The sequence below is a fragment of the Dermacentor silvarum genome, chromosome 1 (assembly GCF_013339745.2).
Source record: "Dermacentor silvarum isolate Dsil-2018 chromosome 1, BIME_Dsil_1.4, whole genome shotgun sequence".
In the NCBI taxonomy this organism is placed as follows: Eukaryota; Metazoa; Arthropoda; class Arachnida; order Ixodida; family Ixodidae; genus Dermacentor; species Dermacentor silvarum.
Window position 1 is genome coordinate 248,770,545 of NC_051154.1, and position 23,407 is coordinate 248,793,951.

At 49.4% G+C, this 23,407-nt stretch overlaps 1 protein-coding gene across 2 annotated transcripts in view; it reads right to left on the reverse strand.

The window, feature by feature from the left end:
• Positions 1-450: 450 nt before the first annotated feature.
• Positions 451-23,407, reverse strand: part of LOC119437026 (piwi-like protein 1) — a 150,086-nt gene continuing 127,129 nt past the window's right edge. For both annotated transcript variants that reach the window (XM_037704086.2, XM_049660232.1), the window contains one exon: positions 451-1,322. In XM_037704086.2, coding sequence (XP_037560014.1) covers positions 1,236-1,322 — 87 coding nt within the window. In that variant the 3' untranslated portion in view covers positions 451-1,235. The remainder of the gene's footprint in view (positions 1,323-23,407) is intronic.

Below are 23,407 nucleotides of genomic sequence, written 5' to 3' on the forward strand. Positions count from 1 at the left end.
AAAAACTGCTAAGACTGTACTTTGGGCTGTACAGAGTGATCCGACGCCTGAGCAACGTGGCCTACGAGGCCATTCCTGACACTGACAATAGCTCCAGTCGCCACATGCACTTACCCGATCCTCAACCCGCGCACCGCTTTGAACGGCTGTCTGCAACTGTCGGCGAAGCGGCAAGGGCACATTTTAGAGCTGTGCGGCCTGTGCGGCGACAACAGTGTGGCCAACGTGCTCCCGCACCCTAGTACTCTCCCCACCCACGAAGCTGCGGAGTTCAAATTATCAGTGGCGATGTGGATTTCAGTGAATTAGCATGATGCGTCACATATTGCTTTCAATACATTGTGGGACGGAGCGCGGTGGCTACTTCGAATTATCCAAAATTTCAAATTAATGAGTTATGAATTAACGAGCTTTTACTATACAACATGCATATGGCACACATCACACCAATAGTAACCAAATAGATTTATTTGCACCAAGCTATTTATGTACAAGCAGACTTGACTTGTAGGGAAAAAATTTGTAATGCTGGGTACAATGGTAAACACGTTTTTGGAAAATGTCCAATTGTCCACAGCAAATAATTGCACGTTGTGCAGCACAATGCTTCTCTGAGGCAAATCTAACGCAAGTAATGCTTCCCAATTGTTTCTTTCAACTGTGTTTTTGGAATAGTAACACACACCTTTTTTGCATTAGACTTTTGCACAATTCCTCGCAAGCACCCTATCTTCGTAACAATTAAGTCAGTGACTACCATGCAACAAATACAATTGTGACTAGTAAGGCACTTTTGCCACACATTTGGTATGAGATTGGTTGGAATTTTCATGAGTAAATTACTGGCAATCCATGCTGAGGATTAAAGGTATGTGTTAAAAGATGAACAATAAAAGAAAACATTACAACACTGATGCTTCATAAAACAAATAAATGCAGCTTAATTTTTGCATACTTTCTCATGCACATAGAATAAAATACCTTCGAAGTCTGTGAACAATGAAAAAAAAAAGGATGATAAACTAGGAAGCTGCCTTTATAAAAGACAAAATAACCAGAGGAGAAAAAAAGTGATAGCAACAATTTTTCAAAACTCTTGCCTTATTTGGGGAAAGGGTAAAGAAAGTGATTGCAGAACAAAACACAAAAGCTGAAAAACGTGGCAGTGATGTAGCGAGTTCAGCGGCTGCTGCTCTCTCAGGTCTCTTGGTCATGTTGGCATGAAACTGTGGCCTTCACAAGTAGAAGAGGCGGTCACAGAGCAGTGGACTCGGTTCCTTGTGGATGTTATCACCAACCAGGTTGGCCAACTTGTGGGCGTACTGCCGAGAAAAATTGGAGCAAAATGTTACCATACAGTGAACAAACGATGAATAGATGCGATATTAGAAAAGCTCACTTCTGCTTGAAATGAACACAATGTTTTAAAAAATATGTACAGTCGAACCCTATTAGAACACATGGACTAAGAAACAAATGTATAAACCCGTGAAGGACCAAACGTGTGCATGGGCCGCAGCATCCTGTTTTCCCAGAGAAGTTCAATAAAAATCCATGTAAGGGCAACACCCACCCTTACCACAACCCACGCACGAATAGCCTTACAAATGCATGCACACCTTAGCTTCGACGCACCGCCCACAGATGGCATGAAAGAATGGGGGTTCAGCTTCTTTCCCTCCTCCCTGAACTTGTGCTGTCTATATTGACCATCGTCATGGGCATCACCAGCTCCAGCTTGTCGGGATATGGGGGGGATGCCAACGGCCCTCTGCCTCAGCACACCGAGCCCCGCGGTTGGCGCATGCCTGCGCATCAACCGCGGTCCGGTACAAGCCCGAGGAAACAATAGACGACAACCACGTGTACACTCGGAAAGCATTTATTACGACTGCAACTAACACTTCGAGCAGGCCAGCTAGCTATAGTTGACATCGCTGAGGGTTCCCTCGAAGAGAAAATACACTAGGTAAAGAAGGGCTTCCGACTTACCAACTGGGGTATAGGGAAGGGGGGGGCCGCGGCGTTTGCTGCGGCAAGAACGCGGTTGACTAACCACGTGCGGAAATACGGGAGCGACGGCGGAGACTTCCGCCGTCGCCGCTTGCTGGAGACCCAAGAGACCCGGGCGATATCAGCAGGATCTCACGTGACCCACCCGGTGGCGCTGATAGCGCTTGCGATTCCCGTGCGCCGCCCGCGGACGGAAAGTTTCCCCTCTCCCAACTCTCCCTGGCACGCATGCGCGTGACGCGACGTTCGCTGCCCGTGCGGCGGTTATGGGACCCGAGGGTTCCCACATCCCTCCACCCTTAAATATTGCCCTACGGTGGAGAAATCGCTGGAACGACGGCATTGACAAAGTATCCGGGCAGATGCGATGGTAAACTCTGGCAGGAAATGTCCGAATCCACGTAGATAAGCAGCACAGTCCTGTGTGGCAGCCGTCACAGTGGTTGACGATGACGGGGGCTGAAGATGGCTTGCCCTCAAGGTGCGCGCCGCAGTGTCCACCCGGAACAGCGGGTCAGGACTTTCTCGAAGCGGCGCGCGCGCCGGCTCGATGAACCTCGCACTGACGCATCCTCGTGGGAGTGTATGATGGTGGGCCTCCCTGATTGTGGCTGCCATGTGCTGCTGCATCGGGCCGCGAACAGGGAGAGGCCGAGACAGCAGGCAGGGACGTGGACCATGGCAGCAATAGCAAGTCGAGGCGGCTTCACTCGTTCTGCAAAGTCGCTCAAATGCACTCCACAAACACTTAGACAGCGCGAAACAGGGCGATGCTCGTATGAACAAAGCGCTCTCTGGTCCCCCGAGATTTAGGTTGTTCCGCCCGCAAAATATTGGGTCCATCTGAACAAAATAAGCTTTCTATTTCGAACGAGGTTTCTCCGCTCGGGCGAGTATAGTAGAACTAGCGAATCCGGTTGCACCTGCTAAATGTCACGGCATGGTCATCTTCGAACATGCGACCGGCAGCTCCGCAGAGCCTTAAGTTCCGCCCGCAAAATATTGGGTCCATCTGAACAAAATAAGCTTTCTATTTCGAACAAGGTTTCTCCGCTCGGGCGAGTATAGTAGAACTAGCGAATCCGGTTGCACCCGCTAAATGTCACGGCATGGTCATCTTCGAACATGCGACCAGCAGCTCCGCAGAGCCTTAGGCCTAATCGCGTCCATGACGGACACCAATGCCACAAAAGACCCATAAAGGGTTCCAATGAGCCGACGCGAGGAGATGCAGGCCTAGCTAAGTGGTCCCCGCTCGCTGCTCAACACGCAGCTTCCGAGCAGACTCCTGGGACTGCGCCCCGCTGACGTCCTAGCCAGCGTTTCCGGCACCCAGCTTCCAGAGCCAAAGATACAGAAAGGAGGCTATTTACATATGTACAGGGAAAATCGACCACCGCGTCGGCTGCTGCACTCACTCGCTTCGGGCGTACTCTTAGGAGAAAACTTGCTGCAAATCTCAGCGTCTACACGAGTTCGGCGACACTGGCGCAGCGTTAACTCACTCTCAAGAAAGCACACACAGATCTAGCTAGCAATCACGCCTTCGGCTGAGGCCTAACGCTGGTCCGGACAGATCGGCGTCCCGTTTTCCAAGAGCTTGCCCCACGTTGGGAAAGCCAAAAGGTCGGGATATGGGGCATGCCCACGGCCCTCTGCCTCGACACACCGAGCCCCGCGGTTGGCGCATGCCTGCGCATCCACCGCGGTCCGGTACAAGCTCGAGGAAACAATAGACAACCACGTGTGCACTCGGAAAACATTTATTACGACTGCAACTAACACTTCGAGCAGGCCAGCTAGCTATAGCTGACATCGCTGAGGGTTCCCTCGAAGAGAATAATACACTAGGTAAAGAAGGGCTTCCGACTTACCAACTGGGGAATACGGGGGGGCCGTGGCGTTTGCCGCGGCAAGAACGCGGTTGACTAACCACGTGCGAGAATACGGGAGCAACGGCGGAGACTTCCGCCGTCGCCGCTTGCTGGAGACCCAAGAGAACCGGGCGATATCAGCGGGATCTCACATGACCCACCCGGTGGCGCTGATAGCGCTTGCGATTCCCGTGCGCCGCCCGCGGAAGGAAAGTTTCCCCTCTCCCAACTCTCCCTGGCACGCATGCGCTTGACGCAACGTTCGCTGCCCGTGCAGCGGTTATGGGACCCGAGGCTTCCCACAAGCTTTTGTAGACTGCGTGTCATTCACCTGTGTTAAGCCTCCATACCTGCATTGTTCACTGCTTGGCTTTCGCATGCCACTTGCTTTTTTTTTTTCCCCACTAATTAACATCGAGCATTAGAATTCTAGCACGATGGGCAAGTACCCTAATAGCTGCATGGCTGGCTTTAAATGAAAAGTTGTAGTTTGCTCTTGAACATCGCAAGTGGCTGCAGGCAGAAAATTCAAAGTGCATGAAGTTAGTTTGACGATGGTGCCATCAAAAGACTGCATGAAATAATACCAGCTGCAAAAAGCGTGCTTTCCGCAGCAAGTCATGCAAGTTTCCCGAACCAGACGAAGAGCTCATCTGCTATGCAATGGAAGTGCAGAACAGCTATGCGTTGACAACGGACATGCTGTGCGTGAAGACACAAGCCTTGGCCTATGCAAACAAAAGCATACCACACCAGGACCTCAAAGCTAGTGCCAGCTGAGTACGCAAATTTTTGAAGAGGAGGGGCCTCACCTTTCGGCAAAGGACCAAACTGTGCAAGCAGCTTCCCCAATACTACACGTACAAGGTGCTCAGCTTTCAAAAGCATGTCATGGGTCTGTATCATGGGTCATAGCTTGTACTCTGGTAGCAACAGCGTAGCTTGCGCAGCGGTGCGCACAGTATCTTGAAAGCTTCGGGGTCGGTCAACTCGCGGTCAGCCTGCAGCTGCTTGCATTGCTGCTCCGTCCTTCTCGTACAGCGCTGGGCAACTCTATCACGAGATGAACCCGGTACGTCCATAACGCGCACACAACCCATAGCAACTGCCAGTGGAGGTCAACCCTGTGCCCATCGCGTGGCCATAGTATAGCATCCAATCCGATTTTGACGACAGTCTTTCAAGAAAAAAAATGTAAGTCGCACCGTTGTATAAGACGCACTGACGAAAAATTCTGAAAAACACACACACACACACACAACGTATACACCGGAAAATACGATAAGCGTGATCAGGTCTATGCGAAAAATGCAATCGGGCAAGAAAAAAATGTATGTAAGTCGCACCGCACCGTTGTATAAAACGCACCGACGAAAAATTCAGAAGAAAAAAAAAACACGACTTATACATAGGAAAATACCAGAAGCATGATCAGGTCTATGCGAAACACGCAATCGGGGTGTCTCCGACGAGCCAGCAAACGGTCTCCTGCAGATTTTGATGGCCCATGGTGCCGATATGAGACAGAGGCACAACAAATTACATACACATGCTCTGCACCACCACAAAGGTGCAACCATGTGATCAGTGTTATGACGCGGGTCAGTACTAGGATCAGGCTTGCTAAATGGGGTCTGACCAAGCCAAGCCGCCACCAACAGAATTTTCACACACAGAAGAGACTAAGTACACCACTACTACAGCCGCCAGTCTAGCTTATGCATAATCACCGTTAAGGTCTAGAGTGCGAACATACTGACAGAAAGCTCCTCGCGACGGCTTATCACCAGCCACTCCGCCAGCCACACCGCTTAGACCACACTGCTTAGGCTACTAAGTTTAACCATCGCCACTTTGCTGGGACTTGGCAACCAAAGTTGCAGTTTTGTGCCTAGTTGACATGGCAGCAACTTTGCTCATGGCTGCCGTTCTTGCGGCATCACGAGCACGATTTATGCCCAAAGCACTGTGCAGCATCCAAAATGTCTGTCATTGCCATTTACATTGGTACTAGGGGTACAGGTAACAGTGCCTGTACCCCTAGTACAGAGTGTGAAAGAAGCCCGTGAATACAGGCACAATTGCCACGTGACTGGCCCCTCGAGGCGCTTTGCGTGTAATTCACAGGCTTCATTCACGCTCGGGAAAACACTTATGTAGCACGTACTGAGCAACAGAAAGCTGTATCGGAGTTTTTCATGTTGCTCTACACTTTTCTCATTGACACTTTTCATCTAATTATAATATTTGCGAAGTTGATTATTTACACTAATTGTGTAACTAGGCGGAATGCAAAAAATCTGAATATCTCCAAGCGCCGGCAAACAACATCACATTGGTTCTGTCCAGCTACGTGGCATTTAAATATTTACAATCTTGATGCACGATAGTTGGGACACACTGTATAGTCATATCAGTGCACTTGAACATCCTTATAATGTGGTAGATGAAGGAGCCGAAAATGCTTTGTTAATATCTATTATTGAATTTTCCGGTGTATAAGTCGCACCTTTGTATTGGCCTCGTGCCTACCGATGGCGGTGCTGCGAACAGCGCTCTCGTGACGTCAGAGGGAAGACTCGCCTTTGTCGTCTGCTATGCTCTGGCAAGAAAAGCTTCATTTTCATGCGTTTGCTCGTGCTTCGACTGCATGCTCACGTAGCACGGCGCTCTCTAATTACCATCTGTATTATTTCCTAGTGTTAGTTTATCGTGGGATCCGGCTGCGGCGACCGCACTTCGGTGGAGGCGAAATGCAAAAACGCCCATGTGCTTGCGTTGTAGTGCACATTAAAGAACCTCAGGTGGCAAAATTAAGCCGGCGTGCCTCATAATCAGAACTGGTTCTGGCACATAAAACCCCAGCATTACGAGAAACAAACCTTGTGCATTAAATGTATCTTTCATATAATCGCCCGGTGTGATCGCCCAGTGGCTCTGGCGTTGCGCTGCTTAGCTCGAGGTCGCCGAGTGTGATGTGTGTAGTGCGCGACACGGTGCGGTGGATGGAGACAGACAAGAAGCAGACAAGGAATGCGGGCGCGGAGGCGAATTCCGTGCTGGATGGAAGACGACAACGTCGAAGAGCGTCCGGCATGTGAACACGCGGTGCAAGGAAATAAAATAAAAAGGAAAAGGCATCCAATCGGAAGAAAATGCGGCGCTTTGAGCGGCCAATCAGCAAAAGATGAATCGGCCAGAGAGGCAGAAAAGCGAGGTGTGTTGGCAGAAGAGGGAAAGTTCCAGGAAGCAACGTCAGGAGAAGGTCGGCCACCAGACCGGGACTTGAAGACGAGCCCCGTCGGGTTCCGGACTCGAGCCACCAGGACTTCACCCGACCGGGGCCTCCTGCCAACCCGTTCCTGGGCGTCGCCACTCTACCCGATCAAGAACTGCTGCCCGAGGCCAGCGAGCTTCTGCACCCGTGGGCAGAATGTGAGCAGCCGGGCTACGGACCAGAGTTCTACGCCCAGAGCGCCACCGCCGCCCGTGCCGCCTGCCTTCCCTCTCCAAGCCAGAGCTGCCGTGCTGTGGTAACCTGTCCAACGGTCCAATACGCCGACCTTTGGCGAGATGAACGCCACGTCTTTTGTTGTTTCGCCCAGTGTTGCGGAATGGGCACTCCCCCCCCCCCCCCCCCCCCCAAATTATATTATGGGGTTTTACGGACTCCAGAAATTTGGACCACCTGGGGTTCTTTAACATGCACCTAAAGCGAAGTACATGGGTGTTTTCGCATTTCGTCCCTATCGGAATGCGGCCACCGTGGCCGGGATTCGATCCCGCGACAATGGGCGCTCCTCTTCCAATTGCCTTCCGGGAATTAGAACCCCCTTGCCACAATTCCATTCCTTTCAATTTCTTGGAATTAAAGAACTTAGCCCATTCCCACTCTGGGAATGGACGGGCAGTTCAATTCCATTCCTGTAATTCCTCAATGTAGGAAAGGCATCTGATAGTTTTATCGAGTTAACGATGCACGCACCATAAAGCTGACATCAGACGTGTTCAGAACTGCAAAAATACGTAAAACACATTATCAAGGTCAAGAGTAAGTACCTTGGTGATATATCTTGTGCAGTACAATCCCCCTATTAATTCCCATAGGGGCAGTTCTCCCGCTACCTGTAGTATTTGCATGGTCAGCATGTTTTAACGGCTTGTGATGTTTTAATATTGTTTTAGCTTGAATGTGCTAATGCTAAAATGACGACATAGCGTCATCGTTCTCCTGCTACCTATGCCGTACTTTCCGGTGTACAAGACGCATTTTTTTCTGAATTTTTCGACGGTGCGTCTTATAGAACGGTGCGACTTATGTACATTTTTTTTCTTCGGAAGAACTGCCGTCAAAATCGGATATGATGTTATGGCCACGCGAAGCTCACTGGTTGACTTAATTGCTACGGGTTCTGTGCGCGTTATCAGGATGGTGGGTACGTTCTTGTGATCGAGTTCCTGAGCGCCATGCGAGAAGGACGGAGCAGCAACACAAGCGGCGGCAGGCTGACCGCGAGTCAGCCGACCCCGCATTGGTCGCATCCGCAGATCGTCGTCAGGATACGGCGCGCGCCGCTGCGCAAACTATGCAGTAGTTGCTACCAGAGTACAAGATGCCCCCCTCCCCCCCGCGCTGCCTTCCCGCTTTCCTCCCTTGTGTGCAACTCCGCTCACCATTGGATGCTCTCACTTGCACATACAGCATTTGGCGCGCGAGGACGATGTTATCGCCCTTGGACTTTATACGGAACATCGCGGCAACCACGACGGCAGAAGTGCGCCTGGAGTGGAAAGATATGGCACCCATACACTTGCGCATGACCCCCGTTCACGGAGTGAAACGTCACTAATATTTTTTTAAATCGCTTACCGAACGAACAGGTGCGTGTTATATGCGTTTTTTTTTTAACTGCCGTTTTGAGGGGGGTGCGTCTTATACAAAGGTGCGACTTATACACCAGAAAATACGATAGTATTTCCATGGTCAGCATGTTTCAATGGCTTAATTGTGATGCTTTCGTATTGATTAAGCTTAAATGTGTTAATGCTGAAATGACATAGCGTATTTTTATGCTGACGAAAGTAGTGTTCAATATTATATTGGGGGCGAGCTCCACCACTGGAAAAGCTGGCGCCACCGTTGGCCTGACGTGGTATGAGGGACCACGTGGACACAGCGGCAGCGTCGTCTGCTTCGGAAGCGCCGAAGCGAGCTGAAAACGAAAGTTCAGTCCCACCTGCGCTGCGGTTCTGATTAAAAGGGGATGTTCTCCCACTTTGGGTGTCTGCTTGACAACACTTGAAAGAACTATAATAGGTAGTGGCTGCTTTTCAAGGCGTCGGACAGGTAGGCTATTGCTCGGTACTGCAGCGCCGGACGCGTACGCAACAAAGCCCGGTGTCAGCCTTTACACGTACCCACAGGCCAAGAAGCTGCGTGCAGCTTAGATTGCGAAAATTAGAACCGGCAAGCAGCCATCGGCTACAACTCGGGTGTGTAGCAAAAACTTCTGCGAGGAAGATTTCTGCTACAGTGTTGGGATTGCGTTGTTCGGTGAGTATCAGAAAACGCGCACTGAGAAGCTAGCCCGCGCAAGCTGACCGGCTAATGTCATGAAGATTTGGTCTATGAACTTGTTGATGCTAGATACTTGTGAATTCACCAGAATGGAAAGGGAATGGTAAAGCACATTCAAAAAAGGCATGGCATATGCTCATGTTTGTGTTAGCACCAAATAATGTTAGCAAAAAGAAGCAGCGGGAAATTCCTCGCTGAGAAGACCGATAAACATACAGTGTGACGCAACTTGAGAAATAGCGATATTGAAACGTCCAAGAATTAAGAAAAGAAAAAACATGAATTGTCACGACGGCACATTGCGAGTTACCGTATAGCACTGAAGTCCCTAGTTGTAATATAATTATTTTTGAACAGCTCTAATACCGTCCACGCAACAATGGTCATCACAGTCTCAAGCAACAACGCCGCCGCCGTAGTTCCGCACGACGGATGCCAACGACATGGAGCCGTGATTACGCGAAGAATCGAGACAAACTTCACAGCAACTCATTTTATAAGGACAGAATTGAAGTAGGCGCGTTGCTTATAAATGTGCCGTGCTTGTAATCAGTCAAGTCATATTAAGTATATTGCTTTTTTGTTAAATTTGAGGCTCTGACTCACTAATGTTTGAATGTGGGCTTGTTGGTTCTTCGGCATGTTTTTACAAAAAACAGTGTGTAGACGGAAAAGCGCTCTATTTTCAGAAAAATATGTAATTCCATTCCCATTCCATTCCGGGCAAAAGGCGCTTAATTCCATTCCGGGGTTGCGAAAATGTGGAATGATTCCGGAGTCATTCCAATTCCGTAGTGGTAACTCTGCAACACTGGTTTCGCTGCCTCCCATCTTCTGTGAACTACAGTAGAACCTTGCTGATACGTTCCCGCTTAATACGATTTCCCGGCTCCTACATTCGTAATCGCGAAAAATAAACATAACCCCATAGAGAAATGTGTTAATACGTTCCGGTTAATACGTTCCCGGAAAATATGATTATTCAGCAGCAACGTTCAGCATTGCGGCAAACTGCGGTCGTATGATACGTTCTGTAGCGAAAAATTATCATTCAGGTGTGCAAAAAGGCCACTCTCATGTGCTTGTGAAGCGCTAAGTGGCAGACGGCCGCCGCGCGCGGCTTCTCTGCAGTGCTCAATTCCTCCCCCCCCCCCCCTCCGCGACTTCTCAGCATTGCTCGTTTGCCCGAAGTGACGAAGCGCGGCAGCAGCGGCGAGCGAATTGACCTTTGCGCTACCTCACCCCACACTTCAACGCGATCTACTAAGCGGCAAAAACAGGCGGACGCTGCGCGTACGCGGCGCTACGACTAGCCGAGATCGTAGCGGAGGTGGTGGCGGACGAGGCGCCTGAAGACAGCGGCGAGAACGAAGGCTTGCGCCCACCGGCTGCCTTCACCGAAGCCCTTGCTGGCCTGGAAGCCTTACAAAGCTTCTTTCGCACGAAAGACAACGAAAATGCGGACAAGGGTCTGCAATGTGCGCAAAAGGAGTTGTTCCTGCCCAAGGGTGTGACGCATCAGCAGAAAATACAGTCTAATCTCGATAATTCGAACTCGAACGGACCCGAAAATTTGTTCGAATTAAAAGAACTTATTTTTGACGTATTCGTGCACCATAGCGCTACGTACGAACGCTGCGAGTCGTGAAATATCGCGGCGCGCAAGCACATAGCAAGTGAGGGCCACGAAACTGCCCACGCCGGCCAACGCTCGCATCCTGATAGCACCTCTTCCTCTTCACAACCACTATCTCTCTCTCTCGCATCCCAATAATGGCAGTGAACGAAACTTCAGGGAGCGAACCGCACCGGCACGGCGATGCACGCGCGCGGAGACCGTCGAAGGTGAGGAAGGAGGGCGACAGGAAAGCGCATTTGGCCTCAGCAACCCCGTCGCTTCGGTGGCTCCCCTCGCCCTCCCTCTCAACTCCCTCGTAGTTCCCTCACCTTCGATTGTCTCTGTGCGCGCCCGCCGGCCCGGCGCCAGCTTAGCCCGCTCCCCTAAGTTTCGTTTTCTGCCGCTGAAGCGAGCGTTTGCTGGCGTGGGCAGTTTCGTTGGCCGGACTGGGCCGCTGCGTTGGCCGAGACGACGGCACATACACGCGTGTTCTGGCGCGACGCTGAAACGGCGACCTTACCATTTGAGCGAGGAAATTTTGGCCGCGGTATTTTTTTTTTTCTTTCTTTTTTATTTCTCCATGCAGCGTTGAGGGGTCTCTCCTAAGCTTTTGCTTCACGGCGGTGTCGAAGGATTGCCAGTCGGAGGCGCAGCCACGTGATTTGGCGTGCTGCTGAGAGCATTGTCGGTGCGCGGTTATGTTCGAATTAACCTTCGCAAATGCTTTCGCGTTCGAATTACCGAGCGTTCTCGCCCATTGGAATACAGGTAACTTTGACGGGACCAGAGCGTCAGTTCAAATTAACGAGATTCGACTGCAACTTGTGGGAATCCTCGAGTCCCATAACCGCCGCACGGGCAGTGAACATCGCGTCAAGCGCATGCGTGCCAGGGAGAGTTGGGAGAGGGGAAACTTTCCTTCCGCGGGTGGCGCACGGGAATCGCAAGCGCTATCAGCGCCACCGGGTGGGTCACGTGAGATCCCGCTGATATCGCCCGGGTCTCTTTGGTCTCCAGCAAGCGGCGACGGCGGAAGGCTCCGCCGTCGCTCCCGTATTCCCGCACGTGGTTAGTCAACCGCGTTCTTGCCGCGGCAAACGCCGCGGCCACCCCGTATTCCCCAGTTGGTAAGTCGGAAGCCCTTATTTACCTAGTGTATTATTCTCTTCGAGGGAACCCTCAGCGATGTCAACTATAGCTAGCTGGCCTGCTCGAAGTGTTAGTTGCAGTCGTAATAAATGCTTTCCGAGTGTACACGTGGTTGTCGTCTATTGTTTCCTCGAGCTTGTACCGGACCGCGGTTGATGCGGAGGCATGCGCCAACCGCGGGGCTCGGTGTGTCGAGGCAGAGGGCCGTTGGCATCCCCCCATATCCCGACAAACTATGTTTTGCAAGAAATAAATGCTCTCTGCCCTTGCACCTCAATATGGGCTTGTCAGCTTCAATTTTTACTGGATTCGGATCGTACGTTTTCCCGGATCGTACATTTATTTTTCGCGTATTCTTTGAAAACGTATGAACGAGGTTCTACTGTATTATGTGCCCTCACACTCGTGATCAGCCTGGACTCGCGTACTGTTGATACCATCCCAACTTCAAGTGCATTTGTTGGTGTGATTGTTCGTTCAGTGTTTATTTTATGGCTTTATTTTCGTTCTAGTTTTATTAAAAGTTTGTGTGTTTTTTGGAAACAAATGGCTTTGTCCGCAAATGGGTTCTCGGAGGCACCGCCTCACAGAACCGTACGAAACGATAAAGAAAAGGACCTATCATCCCACAGAGTCGACCTCTTCCATGGCGGACACATTTAAGGGGAGATGTGGGTTCTAAAATTAGTTTTAAGTACACACCATCTAAATTAGTTCCATGTACACACCATTGTGTGCACTTAGATTTAGGTGCATGGTAAAGAACCACAGGTTGTGAAAATTAATCCGGAGTCCTACACTACGTCTCTCAGCCCGTCTGTCCGAAGTGGACGGCGTTAATCGCGCTGTTTACGGCGACGACATCACGATGTGGTGCGATGGCGGCAGTGAAGGCAGAGTCGAGGAATCCCTACAGGCGGCCCTGAGCTGCACGGAGGATTTCTTGGCGGGCACGGGGCTCCGGCTCTCCCCATCCAAGTCCGAACTCCTTTTGTATCGACCGACCAGGAGGGGTGCATCCCCAAGGGTCAGGTGCCTCTCGAAAAGGTCGACATCTCCATTCGCACGGCCATCGGGCAGGTCATTCCCAAGGTGAAGGTTATCCGTGTACTCGGTATGCTCATCGAGGCAAATGGCTGTAACGGACAGACGATCGCTCGTATCGCCACCAAAACGGACAACGTGGTCAGGCTCATCACTAGGGTCTCCAACAGTCGCGGAGGGCTGGGGGAGGACAACCTCCTCAGGTTGTACCACGCCTTCCTAATGAGCCACATCACGTACGTGGCCGCCGCGCATCGCTGGCACGGATACGAGAGGGCAAAGCTCGAAGCGCTGATGCGCAAGAGCATCAAAAAGGTGCTCAGCATCCCCATGGCCGCCAGCACGAAGCTTATGCAGCTGGAAGTCCACAACACTCTCGACGAGGTTGTCGAGGCACAGCAGACGGCCCAGGTCGTCAGGCTCCCTTCCTCGCCTGCGGGGAGGCGGATCTTGGAGGCGCTAGGCTGCAATCCCACTGCCGTCAGGGAGAGGCAGTGCGCGCTCGACGCGGGAGGCCATCACGGTCTCGCCGTTCCCGCGCAACGTGCACCCGCAACACAATGTAGGCAGACGCAGGGCCCGGGCGGCTGCACTTCTCAGATCCGTTGCTGGCGATCTGCGATCGGTAGCGTTCGTCGACGCGCCCAATACCGTTCATCCGACCGATTCGTGGCGGCCGTGGTAGATCACAGGGGCAACCTCCTTAACGCCACGTCGGTGCGGGGCTCGTCTCCGGCACTGGCGGAGCAGGTCGTGGTGGCCCTCGCCCTCCGGGACGGGAGCAGGCCGCAGATCTACACGGATTCCCAGGCGGCGGTCAGGGCCTTCGCCACGGGTTCGGTCTCGAGGGAAGCGGCCTCCCTGCTTTGCGGCAGGAGCGTCTCCCCCCACGTCATCACTTGGTTTCCGGCCCACATGGGGCCTCAGGTCTCCACCGTTATTCCCAACGCCAACGAGCTGGCCCACGCCCGCGCGCGCGAACTCACCCACTGCACCGGGGAAACGCCGCTCGAGGGCGCGGACGCGGGGTTCCACAAGGACTCGCTCCACACGTTTAACGAGATTTCAAAGCACTATCAACTCGGCAGGAGGGTCTATCCCCCGCCCCACGCCACGCTCTCCAGGCCTCAGTCTTCCACCCTTCGCATGCTGCAGACCGGGTCCTATCCCAGTCTAGCCAGGGTCAGTAGGTACGCAGACTCGTTCGAGCCCGATTGTCCGAATTGCAGCGATCCCTTCTGCACTTTAGAACACATGCTCTGGCAGTGTTCCTCGTTACGGGACCACGATAATCTCACCACGAAAGAAGAGTGGGTTGGGTGGAGGCGCTCAAGAGCTCTACCTCACCGCTCAGCTACGGGCTGTCCAGAGGGCCCACGACGCGGCGGTCAGGCACGGCCTGCCCGTCCCAACGTGGGAGCGGCCCGCGGTGGCTCCTCCCCCGTAAGGGGTTCTCAGAGTCACTCCTCAGGACCTAAAATGTTCACTGCCTGCCTGCCTGCCTACACTACGTGCCTGATAATCATACGGTGGTTTTGGCACGCAAAATATCAGAATTTATTTTTTTACATACATTCTTACTTTTCATGTGACCCCATCTCGCGGGCAGGGACACCATGTCGTGACTCAGTCATAAAACATCGCACTGAGCCAGTAAATGAGAATTTACGCAGCTTTTGAAATGAAGCATGATCGCAAGACTCAAGCAGCATTGTAGTTGAATGCGAATTTCACATTTCGCTCGTAATTCCAGTAACCTGGGGTTGTAAATGTAAAACTTTTTCTGGCAGAAAAAGTCATTTTACTGAGGAGCAGTTTACCTTGAACATAGTGGGGCACCACGCGCTATCATTCCCAATTGTCGAGCTTTCCCGCAACACCCTCGAAGATAGCGGTGGTGCGATGGGCATTTCCGACTGCTGCGCACTATAACTGCACACATCGATCGCGCCAAGGACGCCATTTGAACGTTGTGGTGTATGCACGCGGCGCCTTGGCTAGTTTCACAACGTCAACGCCGCATTGCATTTGCCGCACTGATTCTTCGGTGCCGCTGCTAGTGCTAAGCCAGTCGTTATCGTGTGATCGGAGTTAGGCCTGGTGTGGTGTGGTTTGTGTTGTGATGGCTGCAAACGCGAAGAAGCAGACGACCCTGACATGGGCCGCAAAATTTTGTCATCCAGCGCGTTGAGAATTGCAAAAAGACGGCAAGTGACGCCGAAGCTTTTCGCATACCAAGAAGCACTTTGAGTACGCTACTAAAAAACAAGAGAGACATAAAGGCCAAGGCAGAACAAAAACCAGCACTCAGGCACGCGTCGTGTTCGCAAAGCTGCCTTTGAAGATGTTGAGAAGTCACTGCACAAATGGTTTGTCGATGCAAGGGCCTGGAATATTCCTTTATCGGAATATCGGAACTTCTATGCCAGTAGCGGTTGGCTGCAACGTTTTAAGGCCCGCTTCAACATTGTCGGGAAGACAGTTTCGGGGGAAAGTGAGAATGCCAATGACAGAGAGATCTTCTTCTTCTTTCTGGGGTTTTACGTGCCAAAACCAGTTCTGATTATGAGGCACGCCGTAGTGGAGGGCTCCGGAATAATTTCGACCACCTGGGGTTCTTTAACGTGCACTACAACGCAAGCACACGGGCGTTTTTGCATTTCGCCTCCATCGAAATGCGGCCGCCGGGGCCGGGATTCGATCCCGCGACCTCGGGCTCAGCAGCGCAACGCCTTAGCTGACTGAGCCACCCCGGCGGGTAATGACAGAGAGATCAAGAAGTGGCTTGAACAAGAGTGGCCCCAGGTTCTCGTCAAGTATGAGCCGAACCAGATATTTAATGCGAGCGAAAGAGGCCTGTTCTAGCAAATGCTTCCGCCACAAACGCTCGACACCCGCAGGGACAAGTGCCATGGGGGCAAGCAAGGCAAGGCTCGCATAACAGTTCTGTTGGCTGATAATATGGACGGAAGCACGAAGCTACGGCCACTTGTCATAGGCAAGTTTCAAACCCCGAGGTGCATGCGCAACTGCCCCAGTATTCCAGTAACATATGCGTCGAATAAGAAGTCATGGATGACTCGGGACATATTCCAAAAATGGCTGAAGGCATGGCACACAGAGTTGGCACGTCAGGGCCAGAAGGTATGCCTTATCATTGATAATTGCACGGCACACCACACCGATGTCCAGCTGAACAACATTGAAATCAAGCTTTTGTCGCCGAACACCACGTCAAAGCTGCAGCCATTGGACCAGGACATTATCTGCACTTTCAAGTCCATCTATAAGCGTCGCCTGATCGACATCTTGCTTTTGAAGCTCCGGATGTGCCAAGAGCTAAAGATAGACCTTTTGGGTGCCATTCAAATGCTGAAAGCCTCTTGGGACAACGTCAAGCAGTCAACCATAGTTAACTCGGAGACATTCATCACCAGAAGGCAGTTATAGGCGTATGCTACCGATCTCCTTCCTCAGCCACATTTGTTAGCGAACTGCATGATGTAATTAATAACGTATCATCACGCTTTCCATCACCGCCCCTTTATTTATTAGGCGACTAACCTTCCGAAGATTACTCAACCTCCTTCATTACTGCCTTTTTCGTCTCGGGCCAAAGAATTTTTAGATCTTTCACTTTTTCCTTTTCACAAGTGGTCACTCAACCTATTTGGAATACTGCTAGTATATCAAACACTCTCGACCTAGTACTTACTACTGAACCCAAACTAACTTCCAACATGCATTTCCAAATGCTATGCATTTTACTATTAGTGCCAACCACCCGAAAAATATCAGGAAGAAGAAAACAATACTCAACTATAGGAGAGCAAACTTTGAGGCCATCAATAGCAAGTTATGCACGTTTCTTGACATATTCCTGACTAACTTTGATGACCGTTCTGTGCAAACTAATTGGGACATGTTTACTCATAAAGTAAATGAACTAATGAACAAATATGTTCCCAGCTGTACCTTAACTTCTAACCCACAAGCCCCCTGGTATAACACTTGTATTAAACGACTTTCTAACCCTAAAAAGCGTATCTACCGCTCAGCTAAGTTGTCCTCGAGTGCTTCTTGTTGGATGGCAAAGAAGGTAGCTTATAACGAATATATTCAAGCGTTAAAATTTGCTAAACGTACTTTCCTTACCATTACTCTTCCAGCTATTCTTAAAACTAGCATTAAAAATTTTGGAAAATAATTAGGCCTGTTTCTGATAACTTAATCTTATTAGACGCCTCTACTGGGCAGCCTGTTCCTAAAAATGGTGCTGCAACTCACCTTAATGAAGCCTTTATAAAAAATTTTTCGGGAGCTCTTAAAAGCAACTTCCCGAGTTACATAACTACGATTATCCAGTCATGTTCCCAGTAATAGTTCATACATCTGGTGTTGCTAAACTTATTGACAAACTCGACTACAATTCTTCACCTGGCTTCGACTCAATTAACACCAAGTTCTTAGGAAACACTTCCGCTATTATACTAACCAAAATTTTTCAACAGTCACTCAACACAGGCCTGATCAGTGGAAGGTTGGGAAGGTGGTTCCGCTTCCCAAATCTGGTAACAAAAACATAGCAACCAACTATCGCCCCATCTCACCAGCACATGCTGCAAACTGCTAGAACACATTGTATTGAAAAACCTCGTCGACATTAAGATAACACATTTTTTTCACCTGCACAACATGGCTTTAGTAAATCATACTCATGCGAGACTCAACTCGTATTCTTCACTCATCAGTTGCATCGAGTTTTTAATCTTTCATCATGCGCCGACTGCATTTTTCTCGACTTCTCAAAAGCTTTCGATAAAGTCTGTCACAAATTTCTAGTCCACAAACTAACCCATTTGAATATTGATGGTAATCTTTGAAAATGGATCGAATGTTTTCTAGTTGATAGCTCACAATACATTACTGTTAACGGCTGCAATTCACCGATGTGTTCTGTTGCTTCCGGAGTGCCCCAAGGATCGGTTCTCGGTCCTTTGTTGTTCTTAATATATTAACGACCTTCCTTCGCAAGTAACTTCTAACATTCATCTCTTCGCTGATGATTGTGTTATCTTTAGAGAAATAACTACAGATTGTGATACTAACCGTCTTCAATGCGCCCTTGATATAATATCTAACTGGTGCAGTTTATGGCTAATGGTATTACCGTAAAAACCCGCGTATAATACGGACCCGCATATAATACAAGGTGTTATTTGGGGAAAGCAATAACAAAAAAAAAAATGTTTTCATCCGCATATAATGCGAGCGAGGAAAACCCAGAGAAAGCATTTACAATCTAATCTGGTTAATTCGCACACGCTTAATTTGAACTGAAGCTGTGGTCCCAGTTATGTGTATTCCTATGGACGAAAACGCCCGGTAATTCGAACGCGAAAGCATTTACGATGGTTAATTCGAACATACAGTGCACCGAAATGCCCTCAGCAGCACTCCAAATCACGCGGCGGCGCCTCTGACCGGCATTGCTCCGACACTGCCATAGAGTAAAAGCTTAGGATAGACCCCTCAACGCCACGTGGAGAAAAAGAAAACGGAAAAGAAAAAATGTGGCGGCAATTTCACTCTCAAATAGCAAGGTCGTCGTTTCACCGTCGCGCCGGAACACGCGTGTACGAGCCGATGTCTCGGGCAACTTCCCGCCAACGGCAGAAAACGAAACTTCAGGTGATGATAATTATTATTGGTATCTCCTTTGAAACGGGGCGGCGACAAATAGTCACCTAGCCTGCTTGATGTAATCAGGTATACTATACATGTTCTTTATCTAGCATTTTTGTATACCTCTCATCATTCTTTTTCATTATTCTGGGAAAGGGCTAAGTTGGCGCCGCGCCAGCGGGAGCGGCGGCGGGCACGCACAGAGCCAGTCGAAGGTGGGGGGAGCTACGAGGAAGTTGAGAGGGATGGCGAGGGGACCCACTGCCACCGAAGCGACGGCGTTGCCAAGGCCAAATGCGCTTCTCTGCCGCCATTGCAACCATAGAATAAAGAACCAACTTTGCAACTGGGATGTCACCCGAGCCGTGAATGCTGCCCTCGGTCACGCCGAAGTGCCGCTCTGCGCCGCAATTAGCTAAAATAACTTTCCTTTTAGGCAGCTGGGTACTACCTTCACGGTCCCGACATCATGGCGAACTGCCTAGCGAACGTGCCAATTCTTAGCGTGGTCAAAATGGTGCCCGCTGAAAGCAGCAGCAGCCTACCGACGCCACCGCAAGATGACGCATACTCCGCTACGAGTCTTGATGATCATAGCAGTGAGCAAAAACGAACCCGAAACTGCAAATTTTAGGCTGAAAACTTTGGAATCCGCATATAATACGAGGCAGAAATTTTATATAGTAAAATTTAGAAAAACACCTTGTATATTATACGCGGGTTTTTACGGTCAATATTAACAAGTGTAAAGCTGTGCATGTATCTAGGACACCTAACGTCTCTCAAGTATACTACAGTGGAATCTCGATGATACGAATCTCACGGGGTCACGAAAAATATTCGTATTAGCCGAAATTCGTATCATCGAAACACAATTAAAACTAGCTAAATTAAGGGGGGACGCGGGGATCAGATCGCGAAAATCGCGAGAAAAATCTATTTTTGAAAACCACGCGTTTGGGTATCTGCAACGCCTAATCTACGCTGCATCAAAATGGTTTGGCTGAAAACGCACTGAAAGTGCCCGAAAAAGTTTAATTCGTCAGTGCGCAGGGCGAGAAAATAGCTTTAAATCGCGCAAAATCACCGCAGTTCACGGAGCCATATCTCGTATTTCCCGCCACCGAGCGCTGCCATCTTGGTATCATTCGAAAGCTCAAAGTTTTGCCGTTCTGCTTCTCAATTCGTCCGTCGTCGCCAACTTGTAACAAATGCACAAACACCAAAGAAGCGCAGGTCTGCGATAGGTAGTCACACAGGCCCTCTGATAAAAGCGGGACTCCGATTGGCTGCCGTGCTGAAAGGCGTCTCTCCATTGGTTGCTGCTGCGACAGGCGCAAGATGGCAACCGCAGTTGTCTGCTTCGTAAACCACGCCGGCGTCTTCACTTGACACACAGAATTCGGATTACTGAGAACTCCAAGGTTAGTAATGGATCGTCACTCGTTGGCGAATAAACTTTAGACGAAGCACGCCTTCGGAATACAGAAGCGCTCCTATGGCAAGAAAAATAGGGCGATTAGCGGGAGAAGCGGAGGAGCACCCGACTGAACGAGCGCAACCTTGCACCGTGTGACTCCAGCAGCGAAACCCACAATCGCCCTGTGCCATCGGCGCCGATAACGCAGCCGACGGAAGACACGCCAACGGAGGCTCCGGCGCCTTGGCGTACGGGCGCGCGAATCAGCTGAGATCGTATCTCGGTAGACATAGCTCGCTACGACTAGGCAAAATGGCGCAAAAAAGAACGCGGCCCAAAGCACGGCAGCCACTCCGCCCGATGGCACGCGGAAAAGGAGGAAAAGCACAAAAGCAACAAAAGCACCACCGTTTCGAACTCTTCGCGCCCATTCGCGGCCTCCGCGCTGTCCGGCGTCGTGTCCGCGCCTCCGCACCAAAAGAGAAAGGGAGAAAGCGCGTGACTGCGCGCTGTTCTCTTTCGCGGCCGTCGGTGGGGCGGCATTTATTCGTATCAACCGACGCGGGTCGAAAATCGATTCGTAACAACCGTTTTCTAGCACGTTGCAAAGTAATGGGGCTCGGCCGGGACCGCAGAAAAATTTGTATCATCCGGAAATTCGTATTAGCCGTGATCGTATCATCGAGGTTCCACTGTATTTAAATAACCTTCCTTTAGAACAGGCAACTTCGTACAAATACTTAGGAATTCATATCACATACAACCTTACCTGGGCAACCCCCATTAATAATATAGTGAACAATGCTAACCGCGTTCTTGGTTATTTAAGGCGAAACTTTTTTAAGGCTCCATACTCTGAAATTATTGCTTTATAAAACATTAATAAGCCCGAAATTAGAATATGCTACATCAGTCTGGGACCTTAATAACCTTAACTTAACGCACTAGAATTAGTTCAGAATAACGATGCTCGTTTTATTCTTTCAAATTACAACAGAACTGCCAGCGTAACAGCCATGAAAACTAGCCTTTCTCTTCCATCTCTTGCAGCTCGACGTAAAGTTTCCTGTTCATCATTATTTCACAAAATTTTTCGCCATACAACACTACCAAGATGTATTCATTCATACTCCACACTACCGTATCTCGTCGCATCGATCATTCTTACAAGGTTCACGTCCCTTCTTGCAGCACAAATACATTTTCCCAGTCATTCGTACCTCGAACGTAACTAGAGTGGAACCACCTTCCCGCAAACATTGTATCCATCAGCGATAATTTCTTATTTGGTGATGCCTTAATCAACATTACTTGCTAGAATGCGGTTTCATGTACTTGTATATCTTGTCTTTTTATTGTAATGGTTTTTTTTCCTTGCTCATTGTATTCCTACTAAATTACTTGTCAAATTGTATTTTTCATGTTGTACTTGTTGCTCTTGTAATACTTACTGTTTGAATTTACCTATAACCCACTCCCCTCTGTAAAGCCTTCACAGGCCTTGAGGGTATAATAAATGAAATGAAATGAAACTGCTTTCGGCATGCAGGTTTCGTTGGCCGCACTGAAGAAGCTTCCGAGGAAGCAACCGAAGAGGCAGGATTGGACGATAATGGAGGAAGAATGCCAGCTTGAAGAAACCTGTAGCATGTCGGAGTGCTTTGTCAGTGCTAAGCCACAAAGCATGTGCATTGAAGACTTTGTTGGCGGTGATGACAGCACCAGAACAATGGCGAAGTTGGACGCGATGCACACCGCAGTAGTGAACCCGAAACGCCCGTGAAATCAAGTGCAGATTTCAGACTATTTCAGCGCGCCGAACGCTTGACATGCTGTTTAGAGGTATAAAGTTTTATTTTTCACTGCCTACTTTGTACAATGTCTATTTTAAGCCTAAGTGGTATAATTTGGTTTCGGAGCTTGAGAGGAATGTTGTCTACATATAGCCATAATCTTTTTATAACAATTGAATTTTTCGTTCTTAATATCATTCTAAGTGTACTGCACTGTATATTCATTTTGATTTTTACTGCAATATATGCCCAATGGCATGCACATATTTAAGCTTGCAACGAAACACGGTGTTGTATTCGCTGAAATTTCTAACAGCGAAAACTTTTTCAGTGTCTATGAGCAATGGTATCCTTGGCACAGTTACAAGTGTGCTCTCTTATCACAGTGCCATCAACGCAGTTGTCCTGTGGAAGTTGATGCAAGATTAGCGCTCCAAAATGTCAGATGTGTTATCAAAAATAAAGCTTCCATATTCTTTCTCAGGCACTGAATCTACAAATGTACACATCCAGATAACAAACCACAATCAGTAGTAACCAAATCATTACGTTACAACTTGCTGCATTAATAAGCATGACATGTTTGAAACATCACAATAAATCAGGGCTTCCAGGGATTTTACAACATCAAAGCACCAGCATGGGTCAACTCTTGTATTTCGTGACTACGCTAACAGCACTCAAACTAATGAAGGAAAAGGCCAAATATTGCAGCATTTACAATCTGACCTGCATTTTTCAACTAACACCAGGCACAGATACACAATCTCTTTCAGTTACGATTTATATATCAGCGGAACCAAAGCATACACTGTTTTTCTCTGCAGTTCTGAAACTTCCCTGGTTTAACGTGCACATACTGCAAGCATTATCTTGATGCCTTTCATAAAAAACAAGTACCGTATTTACTCGAATCTACCGCGCACTTTTTCCGATAAAACAGGTCCAAAAATTGCGTGCGCTTTAGAATCGAGTACGACCCTAAATCTGCGTTACCACATAGCCGTCGCATCTCAAAATGGTCGCCTCGTACGCGCTTCGAACCTAGCTACACTTTAGCCTAGCTGCCGTAGCTTCCTCCACGTGAAGCAGTACGTGTGCTTAGGCATTAGTCCACTGTCTGTATTCCCGTTTTCTGTGTCTGCTCTATCAGCATGACGTGCTCAGTTTATCATGATGCCACATTTAAAAGGAAAGGATCACGTGTGCAGAGATGGATAAAAATCAAGCCGC